Source organism: Vollenhovia emeryi, unplaced genomic scaffold (genome assembly GCF_000949405.1).
Source record: "Vollenhovia emeryi isolate VEMERY1.0 unplaced genomic scaffold, V.emery_V1.0 DF939151.1, whole genome shotgun sequence".
NCBI classification, from domain to species: Eukaryota; Metazoa; Arthropoda; class Insecta; order Hymenoptera; family Formicidae; genus Vollenhovia; species Vollenhovia emeryi.
Genome location: NW_011967215.1, coordinates 1,513,756 through 1,530,226, shown reverse-complemented (window position 1 = coordinate 1,530,226; position 16,471 = coordinate 1,513,756). Strand labels below are relative to the sequence as shown.

Sequence of the window (16,471 nt, the reverse complement as noted above, 5' to 3'; positions counted from 1 at the left end):
ATTTGTCGTACGACAAATGTAATGCCAGCCTGGAGTGTTAACGCGATGCCAGAAAATGAAGCATGAACTGTAACCCAACCAACGATAATTCTCCGAGCGCAACTGCGAGAGCGTACGGAGAGCGCACAACTGGACACGAGAATTATTCTATTCCCCCTGCGACGCGATCAAGTCGCGTTCGGGCCGATTGCCAATTGTTTCTCCTTTTCAGGAAATATCCAGCTCGTATCTGGCCTGGACGAGGTCAAGGGTCGTCGACCTCGTGTCCAGAAAGCTCGCACGTACGTGTTACTGGTAGACGCGCTGGTCAGCGACGGTCATTATGTTAACTGGCAATCACGATAATGCTGTCATCAGCATCCGTAACTCTTATGGCAATAACTATAATGCAGTCATTGTGGGCACTCCCGCGTAATCTGGGCATTATAGTTAGGCGAGTTTTCATTGATCACTACCGGGTGTATCCGCGAAATACGCCACGTTCATTTTTACGCAGGGACGATTGCGCGCGAGTCAAGAAAAATCGTACGATAACTCGGCGGTCGAGAGCCCGCTTCGACCCTTTAATCGCGTCGTTTAATTGCGGCAAACGCCGAAATCGTCCCTGCTCGTTTCGATAAGCCGCGAGCTCAACACTCGAAGCACCTGACGTGGAAAGGCGACGTTAGGCTTCGCGCGTGCGTTACGCATTTATATCGCCGGGTAAAAATTCGATTGCGGCAGTCATGCGATATAAAGATATGTGTACATGCAGCGAAGAGACTCACCGGGCCGGCGATGCGACTCCTCGCTCGATGCACGCCACGTCCGCGGCTTCCCCGTCGCCGTCATTATCACTCGCGGTGCATCCTGCTGAGCTCGCCATAGGTGAGGCGCGTAACTGTTCTCCTTTCGCGGGGCTGCCGGGGGCTGCGGGCAAGAAAAATACTGTTATTTGTTCGCCATTAGACGCCCGGTGACGGACATCGGCGGACCTGGCCGGCCGACGTGCGCGGCATAAACAACGCGCTCGTGACAAAGCCGGTTAATTAGCTCGACACCTGTAATTAGTCCGTCGCGCCTGATCGCGGGCGGTCCGGCCAGCGGAGTCCGGCGCGGCGGATCGTTCGCGCGCGGGCGAGATCCCCGCGGAAAATTGATTCTCGATAAACAATCGCTTAAATTAATTACCGCGACAGTGACGTCGGGGAAATTATTGCACCGCTGAATTTGGTTCGTTTCCTCGCACGTGTCGCTCGCGCTCCTCCGCCGCACCGAAGCGCGTCACGCGACGCCTTTTGACGTCATTTCTCGGTGAAATAAACAAGTGCCCGTTCGCCCGCGAGATTCGCACACTCGCCGATCCATAATTGTCCACGGCACGCTTGAATCGCGGTGTTTCCGAAGTACCAAAATTATACGAAATATCGCGTTCGCGAGAAGCGAGGTTGTTGAAGCGAATAAAATCCATGAAAGAAACGTTGTTTCAAGTATCAAGTTTCAATCGATCTCGCGTATTCGGGACGTTATAAAGCGAGGCGAACAATTGGCAAAAGGATCTCATCGTCTTATCGTCGTCAAATAACGCACGCCGAACACGCGCGCGCGCGCGAGCGGTAGAAAGGCACATCGCTTCCGGTAGCGGGACCGATCGCATCCGGTGATGGCCGCGCGCGTATTACGTACGGTCGCAACGTGTTACGAATCACGGCGCGGTCCTTTTAAAGCAACCGCCGCCCCGTGGCGGGGAGCGTTTTTTTACGATCGCGCGAGGGAGGAGAGACGTCCCTTAATTATTACCTTCGGCACGAGTATTCGGCGAATATCGCACGATGCTAATTGCCAATTTAGCGACGAGGATTAAGATAGTCGCGACGGAGAGATTGAGCGGCCGGATTCCCGATGAGGGAAGACTCTCGCGGATCGGCCCAAGGTTGAAAGGCGTAACGTGTTGAGTCAAGATCGGACTGTGTACGATTCGGAGCCGTTGGCGATTACCCGAGCTGCATAATCGTTTGGTTGTCCGGGAATTTACACGCTCCTCGCGAGAGAATCCGGGAGGATCGCGCCCGCTTGTTTCCCTTCCCGAAATACCGCGAGGAGGAGAGAGCGCGCGCGCTCGCGCGTTGCAGCTGCGACCGCTTCGCGAGATCGCGGGCGAACGCGTTCCGCGCGAATAAAAGTAACGAGGGGACGGGAGATTCCTCCGTCATCTCGAGTAAATCGTCGCGAGATGCGAGCAGCACTCAGAGAACCACACCTCCTCCCTCGTTTCTCCATCCCGAAAATATATATCGCGTCGAAATAGCAGCGGGTCCTCGGGTAACGCGCGCATCCTCCGAGATTAATCATCGTTAAGAGCCGCGCGAACAACGAGGGCGCTCGTGCCGCGATGTGCGGCGATGTTCACGAATCGTAAACGAAATTGAGCAAGAATCCCGGAGCACTCCGGCGATTCTTATCGCCTTCCTATCGCGGCTTGTACTACAAGGCGCGCGAGGCACGCGAAACGGTGTAGATGGAACAAGTTATTCCGCTTTGCGACACGGCACTGCGTATTGTACCGCTTCTTGTGAGACTCCGCTTTGTTGTAAATTAAAACGCGGTTTCCACATTCAGGCGAGCAACATTATTTCGGAAGTTTCCTTCCTATCACACAATAGGAAAGTATAGGCAACAGGAATAAGGAATAGAAACCTACACTCAGAGACCCATTTTGTTGAATGAAACGAAACAATTTGATTGAATCATTTTGTTGACTGAATCGTTTAGTTGAATATTATAAAAGAATTCTGCGCAGGTTCACTCGACCAAATTTGTGTGTTCGAAGTTCGTGAATATACCACGTACATTCTATGCGAATATTCATAGCACATTTACAACATTCCATAAACATTCGTAGCACATACGCTGCTAATATTCCACGTATATTCAGTAAGAATATCCGTAGAAAATTCCATGTGTACATTCCACGTACATTCTGTAAGAATATTCATAGAACATTCAGAATATGCCATAGACACTCAGGGAACATTTAATGCGAATATTCCCTGGACATTCTGTGTGAATGTTCATAGAATATGAAGAACATTCTAGGAACATTCACGGCACATCCATGCGAATATTCCTGAGAGAGAACATTCGAATCATATACAAACATTCATGGAACATTCGGTGCTATCTGGGTTGACATAACAAAATTTTCCTTCGTTTGCTCATATCCAAACAAGAAATTCAGTTGCGTCAACTAAATTTTGTTTCATTTAACAAAATGGGTCTCTCAGTGTATCTTCCTATTGTGCGATAGGTTTTAGATTACGCAGGTAGGTCCAAGTCGCCGTGAAACTCGCTATCGTGATAGAACTGTTTACGCGTGAATAACCAGCCGTGTAAATAACAATGAAGAGACCCCATCGGTTTACTCTAGCTTTCTCTCTTCGAGCCGAGAGATAAGTTAAGAGATAGAACACGTCCTGCTCCCCGTTCTTATCTAACTGCATTAGATACCGCTATAAATAAATACATTTAGGATACTTGAGAATCCCCGAGGATCCTCCGTGTCGCAGCCTCTCGAGCGGACGCTATATCGCCAAGAGGACCCAACAATCGCTGCTCGTAAATAATGCTACACTCCCGTTCCATTGCAGCACGAATCGCAACTTTGAAATCGCATCTCTTCTCCATCGACATCTTTTTTCTTTCCTTCGCACGCACCATTGATTCTCGTCCTTCGTGCGCGACGCTCGAAAATGATCCCGATACACGGCTTATCCCCGTGGGCTCTCGCTTTCAGGTCTCCCGCGGTTCTCATCGTAAAAAGTTATATTTAATCTCGCGCTACCGGGGCCCGTCGAGGCTTTACGAGTCCCGCCGGCCATTCGATTTGGCGCTTTACGAGCGTTCGGCGGTCGGCACCGGCGAATCCGCCTTGCGGCTTGGGCTTCTCCCGCGCCGAACCTCGGCGCAACGGGCATCCTGCGCGCAGACACGTCCGTGTCTTCGCAGAGAACGCGGACGATCCCTCTTTCTAATCGCTGCTTCTACCAAGCTCACCGCTCGTAGCCACGAGAAGAATCGCCTCGTTATCGCGAAACATTGGCGAGGGCCGAGGCACAAACGCCATCACGGACGCGGAATAAACCGGTTTTAGGCGCGTGTCAACGATACACTCGCCTTCTAATTCCCGCGATGCATCCTCGTCGTATTATCTCCGATAGACTTGGTTTGCTTTTCAAACTGTCGTCGGAGGAGCGATCGGGATTTCGGTTACCTAAGCGAGATACGGTCGCGATATGTTCGTCGATGGAAGCGACGCTTAAAACGCTGAATCAGCCCGTGCCGATCAATGACACTGATCCTCCCGAACGAGAAATGTGCCGTCGATCGCGAGGAATGTTTGCCGCCAATATTCGATCGTATCGAAAGCATCATGTGTTACGGTCATCAATTCTTTGCATGCGCGGTTCTAACGAGTCTGCCTTTCGATCCGTTTTCGCGGCCGCCTCATATTATCATGTGTTTTATAGAATTTTAACGTTCCCTAAAAGGAAACGGGGCGGTAATCCAACGTTACCAACGAAACTCAGGGCCCAAATTATGGCAATCGAGCCGACACGCTGATATTTCGGCGCCTCGGAGATGAAATCAATAAAACGTTATCGGAACCGGCACTTAGGACAGGCTCCTGCGATCGATAGTCTTTCGACGATCGATCACGGGCTGGATATACATATATGTATAATAACTAGAGACCCTGTAATCAGAGACTGGCCACATAAGAGAGTTCGTCAAATTTCTGCGAGTGAGAGAGAATATAGGCTATCTCACTCTTCTACGATCGTAACAATCGTAAAAGAGTGAGATTAGCCTATGTTTCTCTCTCACTCGCAGGAATTTGACGAACTCTCTTATGGCCAGTCTCTGATTACAGGGTCTCTACCTATAACGATCCTTAAAATCTTCTATCTTACATATTCATCGCACGACACGTCGTTTCCATCATTTCCATTTACTTCATTCTTGCCTGAACGAATTCCCGCCGCCCTTTCCTCTTTCGTCCTCGCATTTTTTGAGAAACGATCCCGCATCCGTCAAGCCTCGAGAGTTTTCGCCGAATTTTGACGCGCGCAATTTTCGTACAATTATTAATAGACCGATAAGCAGACAAGTAAATAAACTGCGAAACATCGAAAGGGTCCGATCGAAAATGTACCGCTACAAGATCGTCGAGCGGATTATTGGACAGGGATAATATTTTGACGGAAAATATATTGCTCACTTTTCTCGCAACACCCTCGTGGCAGGCAGGCGTATTTTCGTCGCGTTCCATTCCTATGCATCCCCTTCTCGACGGCCTCCTAAATCCTTTCTTTTGCTTCTACCCTTGCCCTCCTCTCTCTCGCTCTCTTTCTCTCTCGCTCCGCGCTCACCGCACTCCTCTGGGTTGGCTCCCGCTGCTGTTCGCTGTTACGCTGTTAAACGAGCGGATCGCCAGTAGCTATCGGCGCGAGCGCATCTGGAAGGAATAAAGTACACGTTACGAAGGGTAAGCAAGCGGTCGTGCAAGCGGCGTTGCAGGCCGGGTAACGTAGACTGCATAAGTAATAGAGCCCGAGGGAACCCGGCCATTCGTCGGGATCGTTCGCGAACGCGGAAAATCGAGAGGAATCGAAGAGGTCGAGATGGGGAAGGTCTCTTTCTCCGGCGCACACGATGCAAGTGTCTTCCCCGAGTTCATCGCGATTTTCTAGCCAAGTCTCTCTCTCTTTTCTCTCTCCCTCTCTCTCTCTCTCTCTCTCTCTCTCTCTCTCTCTCTCTCTCACTCTCACGCGAGCAGTTTCAGCGAAAAGAACACAAAGTTCAACACATCGCGCTGATACGATCGAAATAAAATTAACATAGAAGAATTGTAATTTACTCGTATTTATTATTAGCCGTGAAATTATTTATGGCACGAAATTAAGTTTATCAGGAAACAAGCGACGCCGCGTGTATCATGCGCGAAGAGTACGCGTGATAAGATCGACTTATAAGCGGCTACATGCGTATTAGCGGCCGCGAGATGCGCAATTATACACATCCAATTTGTGCTAATGACTGTATTTCGGATAACACGGCTCTTCAATGTTGTGCATTACGTAGAATATATAAATAAAATTGCGACAAGAAAAAGTGGACTGCAAATAGAATATTTTTCGTGACGTGTCTGCAAAATTAAGATACACGTTAAATGTGCATTTAAACGTATTGGCGTATTTATTATTTAATGTGAAGCGGAGTTGAAACTTATCAGGAAAATGATAGATACACGTTCCCGCGCTTTTGATCAGCTCTGAAAAAGCCATCAACCGACACGCTCAATATTTAACGTTTTATTATTTTTAGCGCGGAACAAAGTTAATAAAAAAAAGGATAAAACATGATTTTTGATCGAAATAACAAAGCATAGCCAGTTCATACAGCAAAAATATAAAATAGATATTACGTCTCTTACACTCAATCAGATTCCAAAGTTGTATCGAAGAGTTCAGAACTCTTTGAAGAACTCTGTTAATTGTACACTTCAATCGTATACTTGAATAGCCCAATATTCTGCACGGAGGGACCGATATGGTTACCACATGTCTAATTAGGGTTGGCACAACCCCAATAAATAGTAATATTTGGGACAGCTATGTCTGTGGTTGTCATATCCACATTGGTGTGATAAGTGGTGGGGACAACTATATGCGTTTTGTGCAGCAAACTTAGTGAATGTTGCAGCACAAAACAATGTCGATGCCCCTGTTATTTATACGGCAACGTTTTAATTTTAGTTATATTCGCCTAAGCCGGTCTACCCGTGTGAAAGAGAAGTGCCGACTTGGCGAATTTGATAAAATCTAATCGGACGGACACGATTTATAGAGTAATTAAGAAGTTTAGACTCCGATAAGGAGTGAATTCTTCAATGTTCTGGTTATCCTCGGCACATCGGAGTGACACGGCCTGCAGAAGTGGGCTTTAATGCGTCGTATATTAATGTCATGAGAAATAATGGGGCTTCACGATACGCCTCGCCGATGCAAATTGCGGACCGTATCGATTTATGAGGCGAACAGTAATTTCCACCATATTAGCTCGGCGCGCTTCAGATCTGCGTCTTCCTAGTGCCTCCCCTTCCCGGAGAACGCGATGTACATACGCAATATACGCGGCCGTTTTATCCCGGGGTTCCGGTGTTCTAGCCAACGCGCCAGAAAATCGCCTCGCAGCGGGCAGTTACATTTCCGACCGGCCAAGGGACATAAAACGCGAATTCCAAGAATCGGATGCGCTCGCGAAACGCACCTCCGATCGCTCCAGAAAACCGCCGCTTTGTTACATTTCCGACGTTGTCGCGAGACGTCGACTAATCGACGTCGATCGTCGAGATGATCAGTGGGGAGCGAGTAAAAGTCTACAAGTGGGCAGGGCACATCTCGTCGATGCCCGCGCTTGTCTCTAATATTATTCATGCATCTCATTGACGCTGTTCTCCCTTCGGGAAAAATGTCAAATGTTAATTAAGCTATTATACCGCGGGGTGCTCCAAGGATAGACAAACGGAAATGGTGATCATTAATAGAAAATTATTTAAGTGGCGGCTACGTTGGCCTCCCCGTAGAAAAGAAAGGTCATACTTAATAAGACATGGGGAGGAGGATAACAAGAATAATCTGATATTGGTAAATGCCATTAATTAATTAAATCACTTAACGTCAGACGATGTTTACGATCCAGCGGATCGCCGTTTGTCCGCGCCGATTGATAAACGGTCGCGTTTAATTCGGTTGAGGCAAAAAGGAAAGGGCGAATCACGTAGGTGCGTTATTAATCACGCTCACCGTCCTTCGCGCATGCACCTGCACTCGCGCCGCCGACGGCACATGCTCTCGTATTAATAACGAATAACGCGGTGCGGAGAATTATGTTAATCACACGGCGGAAGGAAGTCATTTACGACGCTCCGTAAAGACACGATTGAAAACGCTCGTAAAGCGCGGCACGAGCGATTAACCCGCGGCTCACGGTAGGGCGACGGGAAACATGTCGATGAGACGCAGCTCGCGATAGCGCTATTTATACTATCTGTATAGCGGACCTGTCGCGGGACCCGCGGACGCGATAAGAAAAGGGCGCGAGAGCATCGCATATAATAAAGTAATTACCGCGCCGGACGGAAATGCCGCCGCGTGATGCATAATGCGAGCAATTTTTCAAACCGCGCGCGGTATGATTGTTTCGGTGAATGATCAGCATTTACCGGAACGGATATCATAAATTCCACGCCATTCCGCGGAGATTCGCGCGCTGCGGAATTATACCCAAGTGCCCGAGGTGAACGCCTTCACTGTCTCTCGTTTATCTTACAATTAGAGATACTCTAGGCCGTAGACATAGTAAACATAGACTGAGCGTCCCATTGAATAAGCTGAAGCTTGTGAAGAGAGAGCCAGAGAAGATTTAAGGAGGCTTTCTTTCTCTGTCTCATCATCGTGACAAGGGAGAATCACGCCTGTGTAGTACTGCGCAGGCACGATTCTCTTCTTCTACGATGGTGTAAGACAGAGAAAGAAAGTCTTCTTAAATCTTCTCCGGCTCTCTCTTCACAAGCTTCAGCTTATTCAATGGGACGCTCAGTGTATATGTACTATGTCTATGCTCTCGGCAGAGATTGGCCAAAGTAGGTTCTCTTCGCGATTAGGTCCGCCATATTTCCTCAAAATCGCCATCTAAAAGTTAATCAGTGGATCATCACTGAAAAGTGAATATTCGCTAAATTATTCAGTGCTATACTTATAACTGTTCTGTGATAATGTACTGATTAAGTTTTAAAGAGCGAAAGTACGCTATATACAATAAACTAAAGCTTTTATTCGTGAAAATTACAAAAATTTGCATGGCATCTGCGAATTTATCCAAGATATTATATGCGACAGCATTTTCATGTATCCTTTCTTCAAAATTACATCAATTTTGATGATAGTGTCAAGTATTTGACCATCCAAACACATCCGAAATATCTTCATACCATGCGTAGAAATGGCGTACTTTCGGTTTTGAGGAAATATGGCGAACACGGGTGAATTGGCTAATCTCTGCCTAGAGTATCTCTAGTCCACTCTCTAAATCTGAATCAGTGGATAGTCGCTGATTGGCAGTGACTATTCACTGATTTATCAGCCCCAAGTATGCCTCTGATAATCGGCTAAATTCAGCTGGTAAATCAGTGATTTGGATGCTGAATGAATCAGCGAAGATATGTTGATTTAATCAGTTAAAAGTTTACTTATTGATTAGTGAATGTACACACAGAGAATTTCCTCTTAAAATTTATCCTTAAAATTATGTAATCGTAGAACATGGGCATTTTGCAGATTTTTATGAGTTTTCACTGATTTATTGGTTTTTATTTTATTTTATTTTTTTCGGCCGTGTTTCACCGATTCATTAGCGATGCAAGACGTTACTAATTCAATCAGTGACTTTTCCACTGATTCAGATTTAGAGAGTATCTCGCGCGATCCGCCTCCTCGCGGCGCAACATCTCGTAACGACCGGCGTGCTTGTAGGAACCGATAAATTCGACCGGGACTATTTCTAGGGTGGTTCTTTTTTCTTCGAGTGTTCGCGAGAGAGCGGTGATCGCGCCACGTTAAACGCGAGCGCGTCGTCGTTAAAGTCGCGCGAGCGCACGCGCGCGGAATCGGGAATGATAATTCACTTTGCGCCGGTGATTTGCGATCGGTCGTGCAGGAACGATTACTCGACGTCGTCTCGCACCGCGTGACAAAAATCCACGTTCGTAAATCTGTCCAGCGGCGGTTCATCGGCGACGGTGGGACGCGCGGCCGTGACGGCAATTTATCGTCGATATATTCGCAATGGAAATCCGCACTTCCCCCGGTGACAAAGCCGACGCGACTCTATTGTTAATTCTAGTCCGATTAGCGTAGCGTGAAATAAGCGACTACGCGACACAATGAGGGAGAAATTGGTTACACCCACGGAGTTCTATTATCTCTCCGTTTTGAATGCCGAGAACACACTTTTAATGTGCAACGTAAAATGGATCGGGGGCGAGATTCCTTAATTTATTCGCGAGAGAAACGTGTGCGCAAATTTCTGCTCCGACAGAGAAAAGCTGCAGATCGATTGGCCGAGAGCCACGCGATAATCAACTTGAAAGTTTTCTGTAAGCGCAGAATTTGCGCATACGTTTCTCTTGCGAATAAACTCGCGAAAAATGACAGCCCGAGCCTCAGCTGTTCTCTCCCAATGCCATAATGTCCGATATCACGCGCTTACAACTTTTTCCGAGGCAACGCGTCGAATGACTCGGCGTTAAATAATTTAAAAAGAAAAAGAATACTCCACCGACGCGAAATGATGGTATTTACTGCTGTATTTTCTATACATAGCGACGCACAGAGTTCGCAGCGAGAACTCGAGAGTGGACGTAAATCCGGAGCAGCCACAACGCGCGGCCGACCCACTAAATACACCCGTAAAATATACGCCGACGGTAATTTATTTTCCGCGAAGTCATCCGGAGATCACTTTCGTGCATAACATTCTTGGTAGCGGTTACGGCTGCATATCTGCATCGCGAGCTTATAATACCGTCGCGGTACGAAAGTGTGTTACTCGATTGCTCTCGTACGATTAAATTTATGAATATAGAGGATCGTGAGCATAGAGGTAGAATGTAGTTTGGAAGAGAAAAAGAACCGTTCTCACTCCTCCCTCGGGAATTGCGATTTGCAATCTGCATCTGCCGCGTGACATAGAAATACCCGTCTCGCGATTCTCATGCGGCGATGCCGAGTCGAGAAACCTACTATGTGCGTACCGCGTTATAGGAATGTCGCCGTGCAACATTTTTGCCGCAGTCACTATGTAGAAAAGACACATTCTTGATTATTCCTCTTCATATGAAAATCCGAGAGCGGGGAGTGAAGCTAACATCTTTTAACCACGCGCGCTCGCGATATTCTGCGACGCCAACGTTATAATTGCGAGATATTGTTGGCACGTATCAAAGAAAGCGATAAACAACGGCCGGAAATACGAGGACGCAACGTGCGATCGCCTTCTCGAATTCAGCTCGACTCTTTATTATTTATTTCGCGATCCCGACGTGTGTATCAAGGATTTCTGGATGGAGCCACGCCAGATATCTTTACGCGCGCAAACGTACGTTGCTTCCGGAGCGGAAGCTCACGATCGTTCGCGGGACGCCAAGAGAAATCGTTGATATTTATTTTCGTGTTGCTCCCTTGATTAGCGTCATAGCGGCGATCGATAGTACGACAGCTGCGTTCCCGTTGCAACAAAGCTCGCTTAAGATCGCAACACCGAATTAGTATTATCCGCTGCCTATCCCCGCCGACGTTGAGGCCACGAGGAATGAAGAGAAAACGACGCACGCGAGTTGAGGCACGATAGAATCATGGAGCCAAGAATATCCAGGCTCACATCTCGATAATTCGATTTAACGTAATAAGGTCGTACGCAATTATGACGTAGAGATTACCATGGGATCTTCAAGACCACTGCAAAGTTGGCAACACATTTTCAAAAATCGGAAAGTTTTATTCACGGTTCCGTTTGCACCATCGACGTGCCAGCGCGAGCTCTGAAGCGAGAGAGACACAGTAGGATATGTCTCTCTCTCTCTCTCTCTCTCGTAGGGCCGTCTTAAAAGAAGGTCTTTTGACGACCCTACATTACAAAGGGAGACACAGACATATCCTACTGTGTTTCTCTCGTTTCAGAGTTTGTGCTGGCACGCCGCGCGTAACGTCCATTCTATATGTCGATGGTTTTTGGTGGATGAATGGTCGATGGACCAAAATCTTGTACACCAATGCCCACTAATGCCCAGTGGGCATTACTTTATCTTATTATCTTATTTTATCTTATTATATCTTTATAATGCCTGCCCAAAAAATGCCTAATAATGTCCAGTAATGCCGCAAATCTGTATACACCACAATCCGCCCTCAGCGGTTTCCCCCTCGGTTTGCACCCACAATAGTCCTACGTAAAATTCTGCAGTTGAAATGACTTTTCTCGCAGCTTGAGGTGCCACGGAAAGTTAGCACCACATATGTTCAAATATCATTTTTTCAAATCAATGAAACTTTTTCTAAAACCTATCGGGATATGTAGAGCCATTACGAGGAGGTTAAAGAAAACGGCTCTGTTGATCAAACTTGACAGTGGCTGATTCAAGTTCTTAGTTGAAATGGAAGAACTCGTTAAAATCTCTGTTGCAATGATAATAATAGATAGACAATAATTATCGTTATACTGTATCGCACTTGTGCAATCATCGTCTTCTAAATATAGGCTGAGAGATCGTGGCGGAAAAAGGTGTACGATGAACGTGTCAAGGGAAAGCTTCCTGCAATTTATGAGCCAGAATAAGGCATTCATATGAATAAACGCGTGTCAGTTCCTCCATTTCCGCAGTAATCATGGGAATAAAAGCGAACGTTATTTTAATTAAAAGCAACATTACGTAAATGATTATTATCGCGCGCACAGTTTAGGAATATAAATTGCAATTTTCTTCCCCCTTCGTTTAAAATTGCGAAGTACTTAAGGTCGATTTAATCACAGCGACCTATGGACACTAGATGCGCAAACAGAAATTAAATTTCCAACTTAACATATAATTAATTTTTATCTTCATTGGTTTAATTTTACCGAATAAAAGTACCCAAAATCATTAATACGAAGAAGAGCTGCAAGTGTAGGCTTGATTGTAATCATCCTCGTGGAAAAAAATTAATATATCTGCGATTTAAAATTTCAAAGAGGCGCGTAAAACGTCGAAAGGTATCTCAGATCTCGACGTTCTCTTTCAATATCGGCATTAGTATGTTCCCCGAAAGCTCAACCCGTTCCGAAGATTCACGCGCGCGGATAGAAGTCGTCGTGTACGCGAGGAATTAATAATTAGCGGCATGTTTCGGCAATCGAAAACGAAGATGGCTGCTGTTCGTCGACAGGTGAGAACGTATTGTGCATCTCAATTGCCAGTGCTTCTCTCTGTCTCCCCCGGAGCAACGCTTCTCTTTATCGCGCAAAGCCAGACTCTGATAGATATTTAATTCAAGCGAAATTTGAAAATATTCAATCGCCAGTAATTAGTTAACAAATACATAGGTTAAACAATCTGACACAACTGGCAACAGGAAACTTCCTTTAGTCGCACAACCAGTCTCATTTCTGCACGTCTCTAGAGAGATATAATGTCTCCGTAGCGATATCTTTACTGGGCCTAATGGCATTTGACCACATGCCATACGCCGACCAGGATCTGTTGATTGCACTTGAAAAGGGCCAAAACCCATGGCCGAAACGTTGTGGGAATAAAGGAAGTTTCCTCTTGCCAGATATTTCATTGTCACAGCAGAATTAACACAACAATTGATTGGTGATTTTAACAATAATTATAAAAAAATTTTGCTTTTTCCAGGTATCCCACCAGTGTTTGATTATAATCGCAAGACGAGACGATTAGCGCGTCCGGTATCGCAGCTTATTCCGAATTCTAAACGACAACTGCGTCCACATCTTGATTTTGGGATGGCCACCCTTTCTTTGAACCGCTAAAATGCTACTTCAAATGCGATGGGGTTGAAACTGACGTGAGAATCCTGCCGATCCCGGCCGTTAATTTACAGATCGTCCCTGACTGACAATCGCGTCGACGCAAACAACGAACGGGAAAGAGGGAGGGACAGACGGAAAGAAAGCCTTCAAGGATAAATTATATTTAGCCTCGAGAGCTGCATCTTCAAGGATATCTTCCAATCGATATGTAAGGACCGATACGTGAGGGACGATATTAGCGAACGGATTTAGGAGTGCAAAACCGTGGTAGTTTACGCATGCGTCTCGCCATGTGTGGACCCACTCGAAATTTTATATGCTTTTGTACCTTGCTTCTTGCCCAGTCAGCTTCGTCCTTTGCCGTTTTGCTCCTTCCTTCGACTTTCTACCTACTTTTTTTGAACTTGTCCCCATATGTCGAACTTATGTCTTTTCTATCCTTCGAATTGTAAAATCGAAAAGCTAACCAAAAAATAAGAGGAACATGAAAAACAATTGGTGCTCTGTAAAAAATAAAAATTATTTGGTCTTTCCTTCCTAAAGTCTATTCATGAAGATATACTTTTACTTCCTTTAAACTCGATTAAACTAAAAGGCGAATGAGAATAACAACGCCTAAGTCGCGCGAAAGTGTTTGGTCGACGGAAATTCGACCTAGGGCACCGGGCACGTTCGTTTTCGTCGCGACACAAAAATTATAATGGCGAACACCTTTGAATACAATGAGTCGTCTATGAACGGCTCTCCCGTAGTCCCGTAATGGCACGGCAAAACGGTCCGGCGAGAGCGAAAACGTCCGGGGCGACCTTAATTTCGATCGCCATGAATTTAAATCGCTCCTAATGTCGGCGACCAAATAGGAGGATGCGAAAGCATTGGTCCGAATCGTTGCATCAAATTACGGGCGTTCGAGAGCGCGAAAGGAGAGCGCGAGCGCGCGCGCGAGAAAGAGAGAGAGAGCACGATTTATTCGTGTTCCAATTTGCACGGTCGCGAACGTGTCTCGAGCACGTGCCAATTTTCAATACTTCGGTCTATCATTTTCGTCGGTTTCTACCTCGTAGGGACAGGAACTGGTTGGCTCAATTACTCAGCACAGGCTTTATCCACTTTACAAATTGTTGCGGCAGGAATTCCAAAATCATCTCGAGAGAATCGCGAGGACTCTAGGCGCAATTGCGGCGCGATCTCGGGCGAAGCGTCTTCCCACACAGTCTGAAAAATTCCGGAGCAGATTGTTCCTCGCGATATTCCGCTTATTATCATTCCGTGCGCCGGGAATGTCGTGCAGTCGCGGGGGGGCTTCAGCTACGGGAAGACTTGTTACAAATAAGGCGCGGTACACGCGTCGATGGAATGGCGCGGCGCGGCGCGGCGCGGTTCAACGGTCGGCGGCGATTCCGCTGATTTACGGCCGCACTACCGGTATATAATCATCGCGTTGCTCGTGGCGCGCCGTGTCTACTACCTGCTGTCAATGAGGTACTTAATTCTAAATTATTATTCAGCTTTATCGCCCCTCCGTAAGCCGAGCGATATAATTATGCCCATTCAAGTCCGACAATCCTTACAACCGTGTTTTCTTCTTTTTTATGATCGTGATAGCATCTCGCGAACACCGCTCCGAGTTTTAGACTGGCTCTCGCCAAATCTGGAGATGAAATTACGGTACGGTAATTAAAATAATTATCGCGGGAAAGACCCGGGTCTCTAACTTGGCCACACGCTGCTTTCGTCTTCGGACTCGATCAACAGGTTTTTTTTTTTAAGGAAGGCGACATCTGTCTTTGGTTCTCCACGCGAATAATAGGGATTTACGGGGACTCGTTCTCGCGCTCGCAAGTCTCCGGGAAAAAAGAAGCAAGGGTGCCTCCTTTCACTTGAGAATAGTGACAACTTTTATCTAGAAGAGTTCCCGTCGTTTACCGCAAGTCGGTGACCCGGTTCCAACGTCTCTCTTTGTCCCGTCTTGAAGCACCTTTACCCAAAAATGTCGACGCGCGTAACTCTTTACCGGAGATCATCTCCTTATTATCCTGTTCAGTTTAAGAACCAGCAGCAAAATGTAGTTCGCAAAAGACTCGGGTTTGAGTTTTCTCCGCGATGAGAAAGGATGTGCGCGCACAAAGACCCGAGAAGCGCGACTGCATTAGGCGCGCCCGTCCCGGCCGACTTACACGGGCGCCGTTTGCCCGCGTATCGGCGCGCTATTTCGTCACGTGAAATAATGAACTTGACACGGCCGTTAATGACCGTGCAACCGCCCCGACCTCCGAGATGCCGAAGCCCGCGGCTCGCGCAACGCGAGCAAGTAAACGCGTTGCGCAACGCGATCGCGCACGTGCGTGATTGCGAGCGCACGCGACGCAGCGTAGCGTTTATTACGGCCGAGGTTTCTGTTTCGTTGGGCAGGTGCGCTCGCAAGGACGCCGCCGACCGTAACGTGGTAATTACATCGGAGGGGCCCGCGCGTACGCTCGCCGCAGCCCCCTCGAACCCCCTTTCTGTCTAAAAGTCGCTGCGCGCTAGACGTATAAATCAATTAAAAATCTCATTAAAAAGTCTGTTTCTCAATGTACCAAAGATACGTACAATTAAAGAGAATCACGAAAGTCTCGAGGACATTATAGATTCTATCTTTCCTATTTCAGGAGATCACGTAGATTAGGAAAGGACTTCCAGAAATCAACACGGGGGAACGGGGATATGAAATTCTTTGAGTTCCGCTCGCAGGATCTCGGTGGCAGGTATACGGCGCGCGATGTAATCTATCCGGGCGATGACAACGTTCTGACATATCATTGGTCACATCAACCGGTAAAGTTCCCTAAACTTTATTAACTTA

The 16,471-nt window shown here is 46.9% G+C and overlaps 1 protein-coding gene across 1 annotated transcript in view; it reads right to left on the bottom strand.

Moving 5' to 3' along the window:
- Positions 1 to 4,758: 4,758 nt before the first annotated feature.
- LOC105565533 overlaps positions 4,759 to 16,471 on the bottom strand; it is a 71,228-nt gene continuing 59,515 nt past the window's right edge. The window contains exon 3 of the mRNA XM_012018814.1: positions 4,759 to 5,494. Coding sequence (XP_011874204.1) covers positions 5,454 to 5,494 — 41 coding nt within the window. The 3' untranslated portion in view covers positions 4,759 to 5,453. The remainder of the gene's footprint in view (positions 5,495 to 16,471) is intronic.